This window comes from Purpureocillium lilacinum, assembly GCF_023168085.1.
Source record: "Purpureocillium lilacinum CBS 284.36 DNA, scaffold_4, whole genome shotgun sequence".
Lineage (NCBI taxonomy): Eukaryota > Fungi > Ascomycota > Sordariomycetes > Hypocreales > Ophiocordycipitaceae > Purpureocillium > Purpureocillium lilacinum.
The window spans coordinates 4673696-4694376 of record NW_027072114.1 but is presented as its reverse complement, the minus strand read 5'-3'; the positions used below and the strand labels follow the sequence as shown (position 1 = coordinate 4694376).

Sequence of the window (20681 nt, the reverse complement as noted above, 5' to 3'; positions counted from 1 at the left end):
TTGCAAAGAGAGGCACCGTTTAGTGCATGCCAGCCAGGGGCTTCCAAATTGACCCACCGCCCCTCTTCCTTGCCATTTTCACCCCGGATCACCGCCTCCTTCGCTACCGCCCCAACTCAACTGCGCTGCTGTCCTCGTTCCCTGTCACCCTCTTCCCATATACTGGCATCAGCTGATAGCCGCGATAAGTACAAGATGTGAGTCCGACGCCGCTACCCCAGGGCCCTTTACCTAACCCTGGTAATTGGAAGCGCATTGCCCCTCCAAACGTGGCCGGTACATCGTTCATGACTGCCACGACCGCTCCTTTCTTTGTCTGCTGACCCCAGCTCAGAATGAGCGGCACAGATCAATGCTCACTGCATCTCAGCGGGACTCAAGACGTCCCGGAAGCGTGGTTTGATGAGCAACTCAAACGTTATCGCAGCAGCAATGACATCCTCCAAGGCTATATCTCCAAGGAAGTCGAGGTTCTTAAGGCGTATTACGGCCGCCAAGTCCGCGCACAAGACGCGGCTCGTGCTATCACCCGCCCTATTACAAGCACGTCCATTCCTTTGGGGGAAACCTCTTCAGATGACATTGTCCCGCTCACGCAGCTATGGAGGCTACTCAAAGACGCGCTTGTCGAATGGCCATCGGTTCGCACGCCAGACCTCGTTCTTCTTCTCGCTGCCATTGCGAGGAGACGTGACCGAATCCACCGAGGCGAGGCTCTCGATGACGACGAACAGCCGCTGACATGGACTGGTCTTCTATACCTGACCATGATTTGGTCCGAAGCCTACTGGATGGAACCGGGACAAATTGTCAGACGGTGCAATAGCGTGGAATCCAGGCATCGTGCAAGGAACGCATACATTAAGCAGCAAGATGCTGAGGCACAGCTGGTCGCAGCAGGGCTGTTCGAGTGGAGGCGCGCGTTCTGGTACCTGATCAAGACACTGGAAAGGGTGGCAAATCACAATGACAATACTGTAGCATCCGGGGATAACACAGCGGAGGTACTGCTTCAAGCGGACTTTCATATCCCGGCTGTTGCCTGCTGGATTAAGCACAACGGACGCAAGCTGTACGACGAAATTGTCAAAGACGAGCTCAAGCTTTGGGAGGAGAAGGATGTGCCAGTGGAGGCTCGGCACTTTGACCACCCCACGGAGCGTTGGTCATTTTGGGCGGGACGACTGAGTGAATTTGTGAGAGACCAGCCGGACGACTTTGCCAAAGGCGCGGCGCGCCACGCTGTAAAGAATATGGAGGCCATTGCAGGAGGATCTCGCCGGTACAATGCGCGGCATGATGAAGGAGACGTAACTTGTATCATTTGTCCAACTATGACGGACGATTCAAGGATAGACTAGAAACTCTCGGCCGGGAAGGCCAGCGGCGAATCCAATTTATCATGATCCCCTAAGTGTCTAGCGGTGGAAACCCGTGGCTGCATGCCAGAAAATAGATGGTGCCGTATGAAGTCGTGCAACCGTGTGCCCCACGAGCGCATGGCGGGCTTCCGGCGAGATTGCCCTTATCATTTGTAAAGTAGGGGTTTGTGATCCATCTCCTCGTGCCTCGTTTCCGTGAACAGCTTCCTGATATGCCGGGCATATATCTTACCGACGTCGCCAAGTTCAGAATCGCTATGTTGTTTCGGAGAACTTATACAGGCAGTCTGGCGTACTAAAATCCCTTCGCGCTGTCCCAGAATGGAGCTCAGTCTGCCTAAGATGCTCATAGCTGGCTGACTGTCGAGCGCAGTCAGTTTCGTGGCGTAGCTCTCTCAATCTTCATGTTGAACGGCAGCGGCTGCCGCAGAGATTCGATTACGAAGGGTGGTAATCTTGCGCAAGGCTTCCTCGTCTCCCACTGTGGGCAGTTCTGCCTTCCACATGGCGTGTACAGTGTCCAGCTGATATATCGCGTCGGAGTCGTCGGTCACCTGTGGGTTCTTGTACCATTCGAGGACCTCCTCCCCATAGTGGATCAGCTCCTGACTTGTGGCAGTGGTGGTGAATATTTGATACATGCGACGACCGATGGCGTCTTGAATCTGTTGGTTGGTGTGATTGCCAGTGGGCGACATATCGCAGATAGCGGCAAATGAATGCTGGGAGCGATACAGAAGTAAGCAGCGTCAGGAAATGAAGCGAGGGAACTGAAGGGAGGCGATGTGGATGGAGGTGGCTTCGGTTGTAACAGCTAATTATGCGCTGTCATGCTCAGGCAGTAGGGTTGCTTCTGGAGAAGCGTCTAAACATTAATCCGGCGGCTTCAGGGCGCTATGCCAACCGACAACGACCTGCGCGCAACCCAACCCCCTCCCCCCACACCAAAGAGGCCAATTGGATCGGCCCGTGGCTGTCGTGTTGTGACTGATGCTGTTGGGATGCCCCAATGGTTTGGCGGGCAACGGCACTTGATAGCCACGAACGCAAGCGGTCTGTAATTAGCGCAAAACAGGCAGGCACAGGTCACGTAGCCCGCCTTGGTGGCCTACACACCAGATGCGGGTCCTCCTCCCGGGGTTGGAAGTGCACACCCACAGCTCCACATCGGCGCTCCCTCCTTCGTACATCTGCTACTCTAGTCAACGTCGTGTTTCTCCTCATCATCACCCCGGTTATTTGCCACATTATGCATCAGTTCAGCGCTTCGCAAAATCTGTCTGCCGGATATCGCGAGGTTAGCGCCGAGGTTGAACGCCTTCTTGGTCGCGAATCGGACCGCCATGGCTTTCAAGCCCGAGCTGATCTAGCCGCCAATACGATAAAGAGGGCTGAGTCGACACCCAGCGAGCATCAACGGCGAATTGCGGACGTACCTCGAAAGTCCAGCCAAGGACGCGCACTGAAGGCAGCTACAAGCGGCGACCAGCCTCCCAATAATGTCGGGCTGATGGATACGGAACCCAAGCTCCAACAAGCGTCGAACGCGCAGAACGTCGTTGAGCCACATGGGAAGTGGAGGGTCTCCGACATCAGCGGAGGGAGTAACATAACCGGCGGCGCCGCTGCCGGACCCCAAAAACTACTGATCAGCGCATCCACGGCCGGCTTCGGGACTCCAACGCGCACGGACTTCGCCATTGCCAGTAGGAAACGAAACCGCGATTTCCACAGACACTTTTGGGGTGTCCCTAATTGTGACTACCAGTCTACCTCGTCGACGACTACAGTTGTGCGCTGCAAAAGGATATTCTCACGCACGGCCGATTGTACGTATCACAGGGCAACATCAGCTTCAGCAGCAATATTTTCGGTTGGGTTACGACCCTGGTGATTCAATTTGACGAACTTCAGTCCATTACGAAGAAAAGCACTGCCTTGATCTTTAGAAATGCGCTCATGATCTCCACAGTTCATGGCAATTATACCTTTGCAAGCTTCTCCAACAGAGACACGGCCTATGACCTCACCGTCGACACCTGGAATCTTGGGTGTCTAAGCTTGAAGAGCACAATGAATGGAGTCCGGGTGGAGGGTAGCGGAGGTGACAAGACTGAACGGGTCGGCGGTGTCGAGGCTCCAGGTGTGGAGAACGAGTCCTCATCTGTCCCATTCGAGTCTGGAGGCGTTAGTGCTGAGTATAGCAACGAAGGTGTCTTCCTGACGAGGAGGAGGATGAGGAGGAGGATGAGGAGGGTCGAGTAAAGTCGGGGACGAAGTTTAGTGGCATGGAGTCCCATGTGCAGCGCCCGGCTCGGAGGAATGTGTCACCAATGCCGAACATTGCCTTCATGGGCGCGCTGCTCCTGGCTTTGCTGATGGCTATAGGTGTTCGGTTCTTGTGCGCACCTTCGAAGGCCGTCCTGCTTTATGAGCGAATTATGGGTCCCTTCAGTCCTCATCATCCCACGGCCTGTGATGAGATGGGCCGTGCAACAGGTGCGGAGCTATTGGCATGGCTAGATGAGCGGATAGAGCTCGTTCAGTCAGACTCAAACAATCTCATCCCTTTGGGGAGGACCTTGGCGCCAACCGATGGGTGTGAAGGTCCAGGAAACAGAAACGGATGTAAGGAACCTGGAGGAAGTGATAGGAGTGATGGAAGCGAGGCTTAGTGCGAACATCCAGGGAGGAGCTGGGGGAGAGGGAAGGCCGGGAAGGCCGGAAAGGCCGTGACGAAGGTATCCTGACGAGCAGCTTTTAGGCTTCACGTACACTAACAATGGCCACCGACATGTGATATCAAGTGTGCGCAGGTCCTTTGAGGCGAAAGCAGTGCCTGTTTAAATAGAAAACAGAAGTCGAAAGCGGAAGAGTTGGGACATCTGGACTCGACGATGGGAAGCAGGGGCCACTAAACTAAGCCAGGTACTCCTTGTCGCAGAGCCGTTACAATTTAGGTGAGCCCCTCACCTGGGACCTCCTCCTCGGCATACTCCTCCTCACGATATCCGTCTTCCTCCTCCTCGTCGTACGCGGTCGCATTCTGATACTGCTGGTACTCTGATACCAAGTCATTCATGTTGGACTCGGCTTCCGTAAACTCCATTTCGTCCATGCCCTCTCCCGTGTACCAGTGCAGAAATGCCTTGCGGCGAAACATGGCGGTGAACTGCTCGCCAACGCGCTTGAAAATCTCCTGTATGGCGGTCGAATTGCCGATAAATGTGGACGACATTTTCAGACCTTGTGGGGGTACCGAGCATGACGACGTTTGTATGTTATTGGGGATCCATTCGACGAAATAAGCCGAGTTCTTTCGCTGCAAGTTGTGCATCTGATCCTCCACCTCCTTCATGGACACTTTGCCACGGAAGATAGCGGAGCAGGTGAGGTACCGGCCATTACGGAAGTCGGAGCCGGCCATCATGTTCTTGGGGTCGAACAACTGCTGGGTCAACTCGGGTACGGTAACAGCGCGGAAGGAGTGCGCGCCACGGCTAGTTAGTGGTGCGAAGCCAACCATGAAGAAGTGTAGACGCGGAAAGGGAACCTGGACAGAGAGAGCATGTTAGCATCACCTTATGACAGTCGCCCAGGGCGGGACAGCAGAGGCGGCTTACCATGTTAACGGCCATCTTTCGCAAATCTGAGTTCAGCTGGCCGGGAAAGCGCAATGACGTTGAGATACCGGACATGACGGCGGATACAAGATGGTTGAGATCGCCGTACGAAGGGTTCGATATTTTCAATGTACGCATGCAAATATCTAGCAGTGCCTCATTGTCGATGCAAAAAGTTGCGTCCGAGTTCTCAACCAACTGATGCACGGATAAAGTGGCGTTATATGGCTCCACCACGGTGTCTTGACACTTTCGGCGACGGCACGACGCTAAAAGTAGCCATCATCCTATCCGGGAACTCTGTTCCTGCCGTGGTAAGCATGGAGCACCGCGAGAGATCGAGGCAACTCTTACCTTCGCGAATCTTAGAAATCAGCAGCGTACCCATACCGGAGCCAGTACCGCCGCCGAGCGAGTGAGCGATTTGGAAGCCCTGCAGGCAGTCGCAGCCCTCGGCCTCGCGACGAACTACGTCGAGCACCTGGTCGACCAATTCAGCGCCTTCAGTGTAGTGGCCCTTGGCCCAGTTGTTGCCGGCGCTTGACTGTCCAAAGACGAAATTGTCTGGGCGAAATAGTTGACCGAATGGGCCGGCGCGAACCGCATCCATCGTACCAGGCTCTAGGTCCACGAGCACAGCGCGTGGGACATATTTGTTGCCGTACGCCTAATGTACGTTCTGTTAGGACCGGAATTGATGCGAGCAAGCCATGTAGTGCTGCGCACCTCAGTAAAGTAGACGCTCATCCGATCGAGTTGCAGGTCGGAGTCTCCATGATATCTAGATGGACGTGAGATCAAAAGGACATTCAGTGCTGTTGCGGACAGTGTGCTTACATGCCGTTACTATCTAGGCCGTGCTCGCCGGCAATAGTCTGCCAGAAGGCAGAACCTATTTGGTTGCCCTGTGAAATCATTGTTCAGGATCGGCGAACCGTTCGACACGAATCGAATCCTTACGCATTGGCCGGCCTGGAGGTGGACCTAGACACAAAAATAGGGGCCGCAAAGTCAGCCGGATGAGCTCCGTCGCATGTGAAGTCGGCCATAGGCTGCCTACAATTTCACGCATCGTAGGCAGGATTCGGTATTATGGCGACTCGGCGCTGTTAGATCGGTCGAGCGCACAGTGAGGAAACGGGGTCGAAGGGACCAAGTCGAGTTGTGGCTTGGGCCAGTCGGAGGGAGAAGCTGGGAGAAAGCAAAACACAGGAGTAATATGTATATACACAACGTTGATATGAAGTTATCCAACGAATGCATACACTGCATAGCGGGCAGAGCCTTTTTACCGGGTTTTGGCCGAACAGACACGCAGTGAACCCAAGGAGCAGGCTGAGGCGACCTAATCGCAAGGTGGCCCAGCAGCCCAGCACTTCCGGCGTCGCAGCCTTCCTTGCCTCGGGATCAACGAAGCATTCCTTGGCGAAGGTGACGTAGCCTACCTACAAGCGCAAGGCTTTATTTGATGAGGTAAATCAATCCTCAGGTTCTTGTCTGCCTTTACGTCCGCTCCTCATTTTAGCTTTTGGCTCGGAAGAGCTCATGCCGACAGACTGATGCGAATTTTCACCAAATCGGTACGACGGTAGTGAAGGGGTAGATCAAAGCGCTGGACATTGCGGGAGTCTGGATCGGTCGTCTTCCCATCTACAACGCAGGAGAAGCCGAGGGACGCCGCAAGTACCCAAAATTTGACGGCGTGCCAGACCAGGCTCTTGGGGCGCAGGCCGAGTCCCCACACTACATTCCAGAATGGCATCCGCCGGAACGACGCTCCATAAGCATACTAGCGTTCTGACCCAACGCGTAGGGCCCTGGACGCGGCTGACTGGGCTTGAAATCGCCTGAGCTCAACGTGTCACCCACTGGGGCCATTCTGCACGCTGCATTGTAACGAACCACATCACAGAATCGCGGTTCGTAGCAGGTCATTCGGCGTGCCTATCCAATTTGCTTGGAGGGGTTTCTCCGAGGTTGGCCAACCTCTTAACTGCCGAGCTTTCGCAGCACAGGCAACGTCGCCCTGGACGGCTGGCTATACAGACCTTCCGGATCTCCGACACGCTCCGTGATGCCGAACACGCCAACGCCTCCACGTGCGCTGCTGCCACCTCCCGAGGGCATCTTCCGGACCTTCGAGGACCTCATGGCGTCGGTTCGACACGTCGCTGGGGATCAAGGGTACAGCGTTGTCAAGCTACGGGCTTCGAACTACCGCAACGGGACAGCAACACGTTACGACCTCGTCTGCGATCGCGGAGGCGTCAGGTACAACAGTACTGGCGGAAGGCGTAACCTCTCTACGCGAAAAACCGACTGCCCCTTCCGCGCAAAGGCCGTTCGCGAGGTGCAGCTGGGGAACCAGTGGCGACTTGTCCTCCTAGAGTCGGCCCATAACCACGAAGCTCGTATTCCACCCGAAACGCAAAGCCAGGAACGCATGACCCTTGTAACGACGATACGATCCTTTACAGAATCCCTGGATCGCTTGGGACACGCCATGGCGGAGGGATTAACGCGCATTGAGCATCGCCTTGATAGCATTGAGGGGCACATGGACAACCTCGAAGCTCAACCTTGGGGGTGCGAGCCTCGGTGGCAGGTCGTAGAAACCCAGCCGCAGGGTATGGAAAACCCGCTCACAGACGGTATGAGGATGGATGAAGTGGCATCACCTCTGCTGGCCTCGCCCGTCTTGTAGAGAGGAAAGTAATAGCCCCAAAGAGCTGTTGGCGCTGGCGTTGGGCACCAGTTGCTGATAGAGATTGGCATCTGATGACCGTACCGGCAGCCTGATACGATGTGCGGGGTGGGCTCCTCGTTCGCAGCTTATGGGGGCATAGCAGAGAATGCTGTGTGAGTTGCCACCTTAAGTGGGTTGTGGGCCGTAGATAGTATTCAGAAGGATCCGGGTGCGACCCCCTGATTGGGATGTGACGCTCCTCACTGGCCGGAGCTACGGTACTGGCTGAGCCCTGCTACAGTATCGTCATTCCTGTGACAAATCATGCAGTCCCATGTCGAGATCTGGAGGATAGCTCTGCCGACCGTCGTTTCGCACCAAGCGTAGTCATTCTCCGCCAACGGCGCTCGTCCACTCGGTCGCGGAAGTGGCGTCCAAATGATCACCGTGTCCGGTCTACAGCAGCCCCGCACATTTGGAGAATGGACCACAGAGCGCAGGCGGGCCAGCTGGAGTACCCGAAGTATGACGCGGTGCCCGACCGCAAGCATGCCAGGGTCTCGGCCGATGCCCACTCACTGTTCGAGAGGGAATGAACAGACCCAGAGCCTGGAACGTTTCCGCCACCTGGTACATTCGGACACGTCAGTCCAGCCCAGGGTGATTGATGCCGCTGGAGGCCCGCGGTACGTCATCTCAACACCACATTGCATTCAGCCTCTCAGATAATGCACTGTACTGTATAGTATCATGCGATGGATCGAAAAATTTGCGGCACATCCATACACGCCACCAGCTGTCGTGTTATCGCCAGGTATGCTGTTAACCCTAGTTCGCCTCGGACGATCGCCAATAAATACTTGAATCGTAGACATAAGAGGCTGGCATATTACAGGGTTGCGTAAGGGGGTTGGGCTGGCGCCCAGAATGACGTCGCGCATTTGCGCCGCGCTGCAGAGGTATATTGAACGCCTGCAGCATCAACACACTTTCGATGTCTCCACGAACCACGCAACGCCTCAGCAATTTCCCCGACAACAGAGCTTGAAGCATGAACACCAAACCAGTGCGATTCGAATTTTGGTGCGAAAAGGCCCCTGCGAAGCTCGAATTCATCCATGACTTCCCGGGTGGCCTCATCGATGGAAATCACGCTACAACAAAGGACACTGTGTATGCCAGCTTTTTCTTGGAATCCCTAAAACCAATACTACAAGAGCATGAACAAGTTTGTCGTGCCGCTTCGAACCCCTTCTGTGGGTGTTGTGGTTCGCCTGCAGTGAGCATTGTGCAGACTCCAATGTCATGGCTTCACAAAGCGGGTGATCCCTTTGTTGCACTATGGATCAGCGCTGTGTGTGGGGACACGACCTGTGAAAACCAGGTTCGGTATCACATCCAGGGGATGGTGGCTAAGCTTAGCATGGATCATGGAAGACGAACTTTGGGAAGCTAAACGGCGGGAGATGCAGGGCGAGGTCGTCTGCGCGAAATATCTGTGTTCCGGAGTTCGCAATCTGAATGAGCCCGGTGAAAAGGCGGGGGGCACCACTAGCGCGTTCCTGCTGGTTTACACTGGCCGTACGCGTCATGCATGGCCGCCTAGTACCGATCTTCATGTCCGGGATGGCGGGATCTGGATGGATCCATCTGCCAGGTGACGTCGAACTTGCATGGATTGCCACACAACGTGAAGATCGTACAGGATCCCATGCGAAGTCTTTAAATGTACACATGTCAGCCATGGCGCCCATGATCTCCGGGACGCGCATCGCTCACTCGACAACGCGCTACTTGAAAGCCTTCTACACCGGAAGTTTCCGGAACTCTGCCTTGAGCACCAGCGTATTCCCCAGAGAGCGTATTCCCCAGAGAACTAGACACGAGCCATATCTCTTGCTTTGCCCAATCCGCACGCAAGCCGATACTGTAGGGTCTTGTTGTAGTAGCGTTCTGTTGAGCGGCAGGGCATTAGAGATGTCCGTCGTGCACCGATGTATTTTTGAGCAATGACTATGGGCGCCGAACCACTTTGCTACGGACACCGCGTTAGTGGCGCCGTGTGGCTGAGTCGGCTCCTCAGCCACACTCCTCCCACGATAAACGTATCGTATCGTCCGCAAGCTGCATGCTGAGAGTAGTAGAATTGCCCCTTACACAAGCGAGACTCACTGTTTCTTTGCGGTACAGGCTCTCGTCGGTAAGTAGATTGACGGCCGAGGAATAGATCGATCTCCAACCAATCATACAGTCCTGGCCCTGTCTACTGCTATGCTATTCAGCCTATTCTTGGCTTCGCGACTCCAATTATAGTTGCACATTGATACAGTCTTGACATTTGGATGTTGACGCAGATGACGCTTTCGGGGTGGCGGGCCGCTTGGAAGCGGAAGCGCTACGACGTTGGCGCTTCCGTGGAGGCTCGGGCAACTCATCATCCGAGACGGTCTCCCATTCAGACCGCCGCCTCCGCAGGCTCGGCTGCCTCCTGCGTCCGGCTTGCCTCATCCCGGTCTGTTCCCCCGGCCCAAGTGCCTTGCACCTGGATTGTGTGTCGGTGCCGGCGCTGGCAGCCCGGGCCTTTCGATTGACAGCCATGTGCTCAGGCACCGGCTGTGTTGCATTCTTCGGACGCCCACGGAGACTCGTTGCAATTTTGGGGTCAAGTATGCGGCGATAAGGGTTGCGCGAACTTGGCTGCCTTAGGTGCCACCTCGGGTGGATGTCCCATTTCGTCAATGTCGCTCCTGTCTCCAGCTTTTTGAAGATTGTGTGGCGGCAAGGAATTCCCAGCTGCCAAGAGACAGTGCAGCTCTCTTGACATGCTCCAATAGGCTCTGGCCAAGGACATGACTTGCTTGGTACCGACGTCAGTGCCCGGCGGTGTTCCTTTGCGATCAGGTCGAGCCCTCGCTGCGACACCACCATGCGGAGTTCTCCCAGATACTGCGAACCGGGCCCAGAATAGGTTCGTGCCGTCAGGACTTCATCTTGAGAGCAGTTATCCGCGAAATCCCGCTCCTGATCTCTCAGCATGTCCTCAATTGCTTCAACAAGCCGGTACAAATGGCTCGTCCCGTTCAACAAGTAGCTTTTGACGTTGTTGTTGCTGGCCTCGGTGCCAGAGGTCACGCGAACGCCGGAGTTGCGGTACTTTTTGATGTAGCAATGAGCCCACTGGGCACTTATAGGCAAGTAGGTTTTGTAGAGATAGACAAGAACTGCCTGTTGGTCGTTGAATTCGTGGCATAGGCGAGACCACGCCTTCTCGTTTCCTCTTTGTTCTCCGCAAAGACTACAGTATAAGCTTCCATAGTTCAAGGACGCCTCGGTAGCTGTGCGGCACGGCCACAGTGCCGCAGCTTTGTAAAGGCGGGCCATGGACGGCTTCCACGTCCCTCGAACTCAGCGCTGCCCGGGACCGTCGATTGCTGTCGCTGTCGCTGTCGCTCTCATTGGCACCCTCTTCCTTTGCATCTTTCCACTTTCGCTTGGCGTTGAGAAGTACGTTTGCATTGATGCGGTGGATGCAGAGTTGCTGCTGGCTATCGGGAAATTGATGGCCCAATGCTGCCTTCATTTGCTCGTCGTAGTCGGTGATCACGACGTCAGGTAGCTGGATCGCATGCCTCTCAGTTAAGAGTCGGACTCCCTCAGCGAGGAACTGAAAGCCTTCACGCCTCTCGTTATCGATCAAACCGAATGCGGCGTTGTAGACTGACTTCAAACATGTCTGCCCTGTAACCCTCCACAATCTGTGGCTTGCTCGCCAGCAATAAACGTCGTAAGGAAGGTCGGCCTCGTCAAACGCGAGGCTGGACGCGGAGCAAGTGGTCCGGTGGCGCTGTGGTGCGCTAATTTTCGCTGAGCGCCGTCTGTCCTCCACCACAAACGGCGCAGCAGCAGCTTTCGCAGCCGGAGACAATCCCGTTTGGAAGGAACTGTCACCCGAGTGGATAATGGGTTTCAATCGTTGCCCAATTCGTCTCAAGTCTTCATCAACTTAACCTAAGTATCCTCCTCAAAGTACTGCAATCGCGATCCCTTTGCGCCCTCAGCGCCTTGCAACGTGCTGCATCGATCGTCGGCTCATTAGCTTGATGCCACTCCGTGACCGGGCCAGGTCAGGCTTGTTGTTCTACCCGTTCTTATGCGATTGCAATGTTGTTTATAAAAGAGTCCTCTCGGCAGCCAAGGCCCAGTGGTACATGCGGGCAGCTTGGTGTTCAAAATCCCAACATTCGGCCCACGGACACTTCACATCGATCAGTATGAACACCACGCTATTGGCGCCTAGTGATCCCTTCGACCTACGATCTCGCGACACAAACCGATTCCATCTAACCAGCTCGGCTGCCGATGGGGTGGCGTGTATCCGTTGGATAATGGCTTGATGATGAAAGAGCAGGAGAGCTTTCCGGTGTCTACCGGCCGCTTTGGGGATAACGACTTCTCTTTGACATGTCTGGACGGGACCATGGCCGATCTAGAAGCCAGCAAGTATGGCACGGGAGAGCGCAGCAACGATGGCATGCAGTTTCGCGAGCTTTCCTACACCCGAACGAACAGCGGTTCTATGGGTAACTCATCGCCCAATAGCAATAGCAGTATCCGGCCGGTAGGCATGGCTATCGACACTGCCCAATGTTCCGAATCGCCCTTGCCGAGGACGAAACCGACCACAATCAAGAAGCGTGGCCGCCCACGGAAGGCTCACTTGGCCGCCAACGCTGCGGTAGTATCCAAGTCGGACGCAGGCGCCAAGTCCAGGCGCCGAACAAGCACCAGTAGCGACGCCGAGGCTTCTAGTGCAGACGGCCCGAAGGCGCTACGCGTCCGCGAAAAGAATCGTATCGCTGCCGACAAGCGCCGCTCGCGGAGGCGTCAGGAGGAGGACAAGCTCAAGTCCAAGCACGAGGATCTCGAGATACAACATCGTAGGCTGTCAGCAGCGCTTTCAGAGCTGATGTCGGAGACGTACCTTCTCAAGAACATGCTCATGGCGCATGGCAGCTGTGACTGCCGGCTAATTCAGGACTATCTGAAGGAGTCGGAGTCGGCGTTGGAGTGGGTGGCCAAAAAGCTAGGCGTCAGCCTCAGCTTCGCAGGCGAGCCCTTCATCTTGATGCACCATTTTTGGCGTGCTACGGAGTTGAAATGCTCACGAGATTGCTCGGCGGTAAGGAGTTCCGGGTGGGTCTGCCCATGTTGTCTGTCGTTGCTGGTCCAGAACCGGAGGAGGTGGTCGTCCGAACACCCAGGGAAGCGCTACGATACCGTGAGACCTCTTCGAGGAGCCGTTTCGGACTGCGCTCGACTATCGCGACGACGGCAGTGGTGTGAATGTTGGCGATTGTGGCCGTCAAACCTCTCGGGTCCGTACGCCGACCTCAATCTTTGTGGCCTGGCATCAGGGTTCTGGTCATGTATGTAGCGCCTCCTTCGCTGCGCCCGAGATTGCTCTTTCCTCAGCTGGCAGAGTGTTCTCAGTGGCTACCGAGGTCGTGGCTGTTGCCTGCGTTCCGATCGACGCGTCAGACCTGGTATGGCAATATCTCTGGCTTCATAGATGTGGCGCTCGAGGCCGTGAACAAATCTGTCGTCCTTGTACCGCGACGGCGATGACGGGCAGGAAGTTAGGTCTAATCTACGCTAAACAACTTAACTCTGGAATAGGGCGCGACCGTGGGCCTGCCCTCGCGACGAGTCAAGTATTTCACCGCCTGCAACGGCCCCCGCCTCGCATAGGGCGCCTTACTACGTCTGCCAATCAATTGTCGAAACGGGCATCTGGCGCTTAATGTCTCGTGCCGATATAGCCAGATGAGTCCGGCAGCACATTCCGGAGCCAGATATCGACACCGCCGTATGCGTTACGTCGGACTTCAGCAACCCTAAGCAGTTGCTGGCCAAATGGTCAAATTATGGGAGGGATCTCTCACCGAATAGATCCAGTCACTTGTGCTGATGCATTAGGAGTGTAAGGAGTTGTCAACGTGTCACGGCAGCCTGACGAATCTGAAGATGCATATACGGAACAAACGTATATTTCGGCTGCAATTTAGAGTCGCGAACATATAGCACGCCGAAACACATGCAGGAAGGGCGTTGAGGTTCTTCCCATGCTTCCATTGTAGCCGTTGAAGGTGCAAAGGAGATCAGTTTGGGTAAAGGCAGACGCAATGAAGCTACTATACTTTTCTCTTCACGGGTTGAGGCCGTTGACGTACGCATGAAGATCCAAGCGCCGCTGGTAGAGGTTCTTGTAGTCCTCCCGCCGCTTGCGTTCCGAAAGGTTGTGGCCAGTGATGAGTATCATCATGAAGAAGGACTCGATGATGCTGGGCGGGATGTGGCACAGCAACTGACCCGTCGTCGTCCATTTCATGGCGCTCGCACCGGCGAGAAGTCCGACGATGAGAATGACCCTCATGATGACAGTTACCTCGTGTGCGCACACCTGGCCCATGCGCATGGACAGCCGATAAGTCAGCGTCTCCTTCGGGGCGTAGTCGACCGCTGGGTCGGGCTGGCCAATGTCTTCGAATATGGCTCTGTCGACGAGATCGACCTCGTGAAAAGCAGAGACCTCGTAGTCGTCAAACTTCTTCTGAACGTTGCGCAGGACGACCCCGTCCTTGAGGCCTACTAGACCTGCATACGTGCCGATGAGCAGCCACCAGTTGGAGTTGAAGTGCATGGCCGGGCCGATGGCGATCCACACTGCCATGACGACAATGAGAATCGCGATGCCGGTCAGCGTGCCCACGAGGTCTGCGTAGTAAAAGATTGCGCGCTGGATCCTGCTCATCTTTGGCACGGGGACCACGACCACCTCGTTCGGGGAGCTGTCGCCGGTCATGGCCCGCAGCTTAAGCTCGATGGTCGAGTCAACTTCGAAAATGCACTGCAGGCATTGTGTAATGTACGAGTTATGGCGTTCGCGGATATTGGCCAGGAATGCAAAGATGAGGACCATAAGCGCTGACGTTGCCGAGTTGATGTAGAGCTGCCACGTGTCGCTCCAGGCCTGAGATTGTCCGAAGCCGATCCAGATCAAGATGCAAGCCCAGTACAGGCCAACCGTCACGATGTGCCCCATGCCGTATGCAGCAACGGTGCTTATCCGGCCAACCCAGCTCTCGGCAGGGAGCATGGCCGCGAATTGCGTCTGGCCCGGCTCCTTGCTCTCCGCCGGCGGGACGTGTTGGTATCGACCAGCGTCCTGAATCTCTCGCAGCATCCTGCGGTGGCTAATGTTGCGAGACCTCAGGCTGGCGGAAACGCGCGATGACGATTCGTACGAGTTGAGTTGTTGTCGCATCAGGAGCGAATCGAAAAGGTATCTTATGATGGCCTGGACGTCCGAAATCAGGATCGCCCAGTCGGTCGTGTGCCGTACGGAATGCCCAGGAAGGCCCATGCCAGCAGTCCAAGGATAATGAATAGAAAGACCGTCTCGGACCCGGATGCCCGGACGAGCCAGTCAAGGCCGCGGTCCAGGGCTCTTTCGTGTACCTTGGCAACATAGCCAGTGATATTGGAGTTCAGTGCAATGACCTCACTCGACTGCTACGCTTTCAAATCGCGCCAGTAAATCGCCCAGCTCGATTCCTGTCTCTTCCGGCATATACTCCCATTCGTCAGCCGCCAATAGCACAGCAAGTCGCGCCCGCATTGGAACGACAAACCCAAGAGTAATAGCTTCCCGCCTCGGTCTTGAGTTTGGAACGTTAGTGAAGTACGGCGTGGTATCTGCGGGTAGCTCCACACCCATGTGCTTCGCCACGACCGCCAGCCCTTCAAGCAGGAGGCTCGATAACGGGTACACTACCGTGGCGTCAAAAAATACAAGACAGGCCTGTGAAAACGGTCGCGGTATGGGCATTGACGTGCCGATAAGGTCAATGAGGGTAATGGTACACGAATAGGCAAAATAGAGGACTGCCAGGCAGCCTTGACGCTCGGTAGGGTAACGGGTCAGATGTTGGTCAACGTGCTTCATGATATCCTGGCAATGTCGGATGCAGATATCTCGGGGACGGCCGACTTGGCCTGGAAGCTGTCCGTCTAACGTTTGCAGAAGTCGCGTGATGTGAATCGCGACCAGATGGTAGTACGCCCTGGAAGCCAGATGAGACGGCATGGAAGGATGGAATATCGGCGTCACTCACCACAGGTAGGAATGCTCGCGGCAATGTCTTCCTAGGTATCCTTCTTCTAGAGGGAGGCTCGATTGTCTTGCAACAAGATCGGCATACAGCTGAGCTAGCCGCAGTTTACCATCACCGTTTGTGTCAGGGTCATTATATCCGCCTGTGTAGTGCAAGACCCGGTTGAAGATCTCTGATAAATCGCAGGCATGACTGAGCACCATCTCTGCTTCCTCGTCACTGCTCGGTGACCGATTTGACATTTTTGCCTCGTCGCCTTGAAGACCCGCGGAAAAAATAGAACTTGAGGGACGGGGCAGATCAGGGACGGGGAGAAGAGATGGGCACAAATAGGCAGATGAGCAGATACTGTAAGAGCTGTAAGGTTTCCGAAATAATAACAGGCGGTGAAAGTCGTCGTACGTCGAAGAAGGGCAAACTGACCTATCGTAACAAAACATACCCCATATGGCCCTGGACAATGCCCGGCGGCTGTTATACGGACGGGTAGCGTTAGTCACCGCCCTCTTGACTTTCGGCATCATACGCCTCAACATCTCGTAACCTGTGGCTCTGAATATGTGCCCTGCACGGTCTTGCCCCATCCTGCAGGAATACGAGAACATGATGAACAGCGCCTGTGCGGTGGGTATTGACGGCTTCCCACACTGCAGTTCGAGCAGTCTCTTCGACTCGGTGAAGAACGCCTCGCCCAGATCACGCCTCGAGGCGTAATTTGCCCCAGCGCTAACTTCATAATGACACTATGCCATTCACCGTCAGCAGAACGGTCAGTGCCTATGGCAAGGGGACATATCCCTACAGCAGTAACGGCGCAAATCGCATTGACCAGTAGCGTAGAGCAAAATGGCCTTCCCGCGGGGGGGTCGAACTTTGCTTGCATGTCCGCGAGAAACATTTCACTGTCAACAAAGGACATGAGAAACGGCTGTTCTCTTTCGAAAAATACGCTGACAAGGTCTTGCACCACATTGTCATCGGCAATGGTCGTCCACGAGCGGGTAGGAAGCAGACGAGGCTGCACGGGGCTCGGTTCTTCACCTTCCGGGCCCTGTGCATCCGCGCTCGCGTTAGTACACTTGCGGCGCTCGTTACCACGAACAAGGATGTCGCCCTCCTTGATGAAGCGGACCACGGCCAACGGATCAGGATTTTCTCTAATACGCCTTAAGATTTCCAACACCTCATTCCAGGGCCTTGTGTGTAAAAGAGTATAAAGCTCGCGAAGCTGCTCATCGACCTCTCGCATGGACGAAGCACGGGATTGATTTGGTTGTACGTCGTATGTGCAACGTAGCCTCCGGGTGCTACATCGATGGCAGATGGGTCGGTCACCGCTGCACTAGAAAGTACCAGATCTCAACACGATGCCAGCATGACGCTGGATTGGGGGTCCGATTAACCTTTGTCTTTGCTTTTTGGCACGCCGCGCACGCAACCAAAATGGTAGCTCGTTTCGGCTTTGCGGCTGGAGATATTGAGCTCCCAGCCTCGCTGGCAAATGGGGCTGGCAGCAAACGACGAAGATTAGAACTCATTGTTTTTGTCTGTGGGGGTGTACAGCTCGGCGTTGAACTTCGGGCAGCTGTGCAGGGCGATAACGCTGCAGGGAACGCATCGAAGATGCGACGTAATGATGCCGCCTCGATTGCTGGAGCAGGGTCGGATAAAAGATATGCCATGCTCCGAGTCGCGGGCCAAGCCACTCAAATCTCCTGCCTCCCAAACCGTGCATGTGGACAATACGGTAACATGTCTGAGTAGAGCCGCAGGTAGCTGGTTTGTTCTAGCTTTCGTGCCAACATTTCAGGACGCCAAGACTGTTGCAAGTGGTTTCCCGCACCTCGGTTTTAGAAAAGGTATTGCCGCTGGACAAGGTGGATGCCGTTGTCGCCTGGAAATGGCACTTGCCGGCAAATGGGGCTTGACGCTGCGAGCAGTACAGTGAGTACCCCGCACGGGTGCAGTTCGCACTGTCGCGCTGGCTCCTTGCCCAACATTGATCCGTGGGATGAAGCTCGCAAGCATCCAGCGCTGCAGAATGGCAAGACGTTTGGCAGATGCAGGCTGTTGCTGCATAATGAAGGTTTGAAGGTGACTGTGCGGGCGTAGCATCGTAGTTGCCGCCAAGGCAGGAGTCTTTGTCGGATGAAGCCCCCAGGCGATCCCGCTGCACTCGACGAGTCACGTGACGGTTTCTCGCTTTGGGGTCGTTTCCTGCACCATGACCAGCATCGACAGCACAGCCAAACCAGCATGCCAGGTGAGAGCAATCACGGCCAGCAGTAGTCGGCTCTTGTAACTGTGACGGATGTGTCCAATTCGGCATGCGGTGCAGCGTCTCTGTCGTCAAGGGTATGCTGCCATTCGATCGGGCGGCTTCCGACATCCCCCTCTCTCCGTCGACAGGCTTTCGAAGCCGTTGGTGCCAATGCCGCCTTCAGCGGCGGGAAGGTCTTCCGCGAAACATCACCCTAACAAAGTAAGCATGAAACCCTGACATTCTCTTCAATGCCTGGCCAGTATGGCTAACCCGTCGTTCCAGAACGCAGTTGGAGAGCGCGACCAGCCGTCGATCGATAAACGGGCGTTCCCGCGAGTCCGCAATAACGCGATATGGGATGGCGAGGTGATTTCTGAGCAATACGAGATCCTTTGACAGCTTGAAAGACTCAACTCTTCCGCGCTATCTCGTTGGCCGACCATCTCCTTCGATCGAGCCCTTGGAGGCTGACAAGGTCCTCTAATGAGCGACCGCGGGTCAAGTGTGCTGTTTGGGCGCTTGATACGAAGCATGCGGCGCTGAGTTCTGCACCGTATTTCTCAGACGATACCAGCTGGCGGCAGCACGGCTGCAACATCGGACGGAAGCGGTCAAAACCGCCTTGAATCTCGCAAACACCCGAAATTGGACTGAACTTCGATCTTGTCGTAGCCATGTGCCGCAAATATCCTGGCAAGTCGAACGCCATGATCGGAGTTGTGTGCCGGTAAATGGGTTTGAAGCACGCTCCCACCACCTTTTATTAATGTCCAGTTTTCGTTGGCAGCATAGCAGGCAAGCGGTCCCAGGATTCGTCACAGTGCCTTGCCGCTGGTGCGGATGTACTCGACATCGGTACCGTGTTCGTCCCGGCAAGCTTGCGTAGCTGCAATACCCCAGGCAAGCGTCTCCGAGATAATGAACGCAGACTCCTCAAAAGGCCGAAGGGTTTGAAGATAGGGTGGGAGCCGATCGTCGCTACTGGCGCCGCAACTAAGGCCCTTGGATATCCTGTGTTCGTCGAACCAGTCGTTTTGTCGGCCACAACTGCCGCAGCCAAGTCGCCATTTGACGCTGGACGATCTTGCGTTATTCAGGTCGAGGGGTACTTGTCGATCTCTGGATAGAGCGCGCGGTAAAGCTGCCTTCGGTGGGTGGGCAGAGGTCTCCAGTAGACGTCCCTACCGCAAGAGCAACATCGTCTTTTGGCGCTGAATATCTCATGTAACAGGCTGCTTGAGGCCGCCGAGTGCCATGGGCAAGGGAATCCAAGAGAGGAAGGATAAGTCGACGACACCCAGAGGATGATTATTCGACATCGGTTTTCGCTTGGTGTCCTCTCGCGAAGACGGATGTCAACGAGAACGAGGAGCAACGTGCGGCGACAGAGAGGGAGAAGCAGGATTGGTTAGGCGACTCCGGAGCCAGCTCCATGTGTTCCTATTGGCTACTTATGCCAATCCGGCTGCACTCGAATTTTAAGCTGGTAAGCCCCCAAAAGCCCATCGCGACATCGTATTTTATCATTGAACAACAACCCAGGCTCGTACTACACCCTCGGTAATAATTCTGAGCGTATTTTGCCTCGGTGGCGCTGAAACATCGCGGATTCAGAGTGTTGGCAGAACATCGCGGGATGCGGACCTACAATAGTCCGCTCCCGGTCTTCAGTTGCGAGCCATCAGCTGTGCGATGACCTCACACATCCAGACGTCGTCAACACACCAAGATCTCTCTACCGAATCTCGCCATGCAGAGAAGATACAAGCAGATTCTGCCAGTCTCTGGAAACGTAAAGAGCGTGCCCGTGGTACCAGCTGCGCAATCTGAGCCGGCAAAGCGGAAGCGCTCCGCGACGTCGGTGGCTTGCAATACTTGCAGAGTCAAGAAGACCGCAGTACGTGGTATCGATACCCGACGATTGATTCAAATAAGCTGGCACTTCATAAAGACGCTGATCAACCTCCTTCCTATAGTGTGATGGCAGCCGACCAGCCTGCACGGCATGTGTAGGGCGAGCGACAACATGCGTATACATTTCTGCGACTCCCAACGAGACTCCTGCTATGGCCATGAAACGAGAGATCGAGTCTTTGAAAGAAAGCCAAGGCAGGCTAATCGAGCTATTGGATATATTGAAGACCACGCCAGAGTCAAAAGCCGTTGCCATCCTGCAGATGATGAGATTGTCCACAGCGGACCCCGCAAGCTTGCTCTTGTCCCTCAAAGAGGCCACTTTCAACGACGCACTACCACGGCAAGTGCTAGCATGGCCTCCGACTCAAGGGTCTGTCGAGTTCGAGTTGATGATTCGGCATGCCGTCGCCTATCCCGCACTGACCCCACTAGATTCGGCGGCTGTAGGCATGACGTCTCTGCTCTCGTCTGGGTTGGCAAACAGCGTCGCTTCCGCAATGAGGTATGACTGACCTGCACTTAATCACTTCTGTCTCATATTCGCCGACACGTTGACATGTGCTTTATAGCAGTTCCTCCGCCGTGGCGTCATCATCGACTTCCGGCACCAAGCCGCAAATAACAACAGCTGCACGG

At 55.2% G+C, this 20681-nt stretch overlaps 4 protein-coding genes across 4 annotated transcripts; 2 read left to right on the top strand and 2 right to left on the bottom strand.

The window, feature by feature from the left end:
* Nucleotides 1-335: 335 nt before the first annotated feature.
* On the top strand, nt 336-1361 carry PLICBS_006551 (uncharacterized protein; the record flags this gene model as incomplete). The annotated part of the gene is made up of 1 exon (XM_065600976.1): nt 336-1361. The coding sequence occupies one exon, from the start codon at nt 336-338 to the stop codon at nt 1359-1361; it is 1026 nt and encodes a 341-aa protein (XP_065457048.1).
* A 2977-nt stretch (nt 1362-4338) lies between these two features.
* On the bottom strand, nt 4339-5922 carry PLICBS_006550 (tubulin beta chain; the record flags this gene model as incomplete). Its single annotated transcript, XM_065600975.1, has 6 exons — nt 4339-4935; nt 5006-5203; nt 5256-5311; nt 5360-5672; nt 5732-5786; nt 5843-5922. 6 exons carry the CDS (start codon nt 5920-5922, stop codon nt 4339-4341), a joined length of 1299 nt encoding a protein of 432 aa, XP_065457047.1.
* Nucleotides 5923-12168: 6246 nt separating this feature from the next.
* PLICBS_006549 (uncharacterized protein) lies at nt 12169-13034 on the top strand (the record flags this gene model as incomplete). Its single annotated transcript, XM_065600974.1, has 2 exons — nt 12169-12832; nt 13027-13034. The coding sequence occupies 2 exons, from the start codon at nt 12169-12171 to the stop codon at nt 13032-13034; spliced, it is 672 nt and encodes a 223-aa protein (XP_065457046.1).
* An 862-nt stretch (nt 13035-13896) lies between these two features.
* Nucleotides 13897-15114, bottom strand: PLICBS_006548 (low-affinity Fe(2+) transport protein; the record flags this gene model as incomplete). The annotated part of the gene is made up of 1 exon (XM_065600973.1): nt 13897-15114. One exon carries the CDS (start codon nt 15112-15114, stop codon nt 13897-13899), a length of 1218 nt encoding a protein of 405 aa, XP_065457045.1.
* Nucleotides 15115-20681: the final 5567 nt, after the last annotated feature.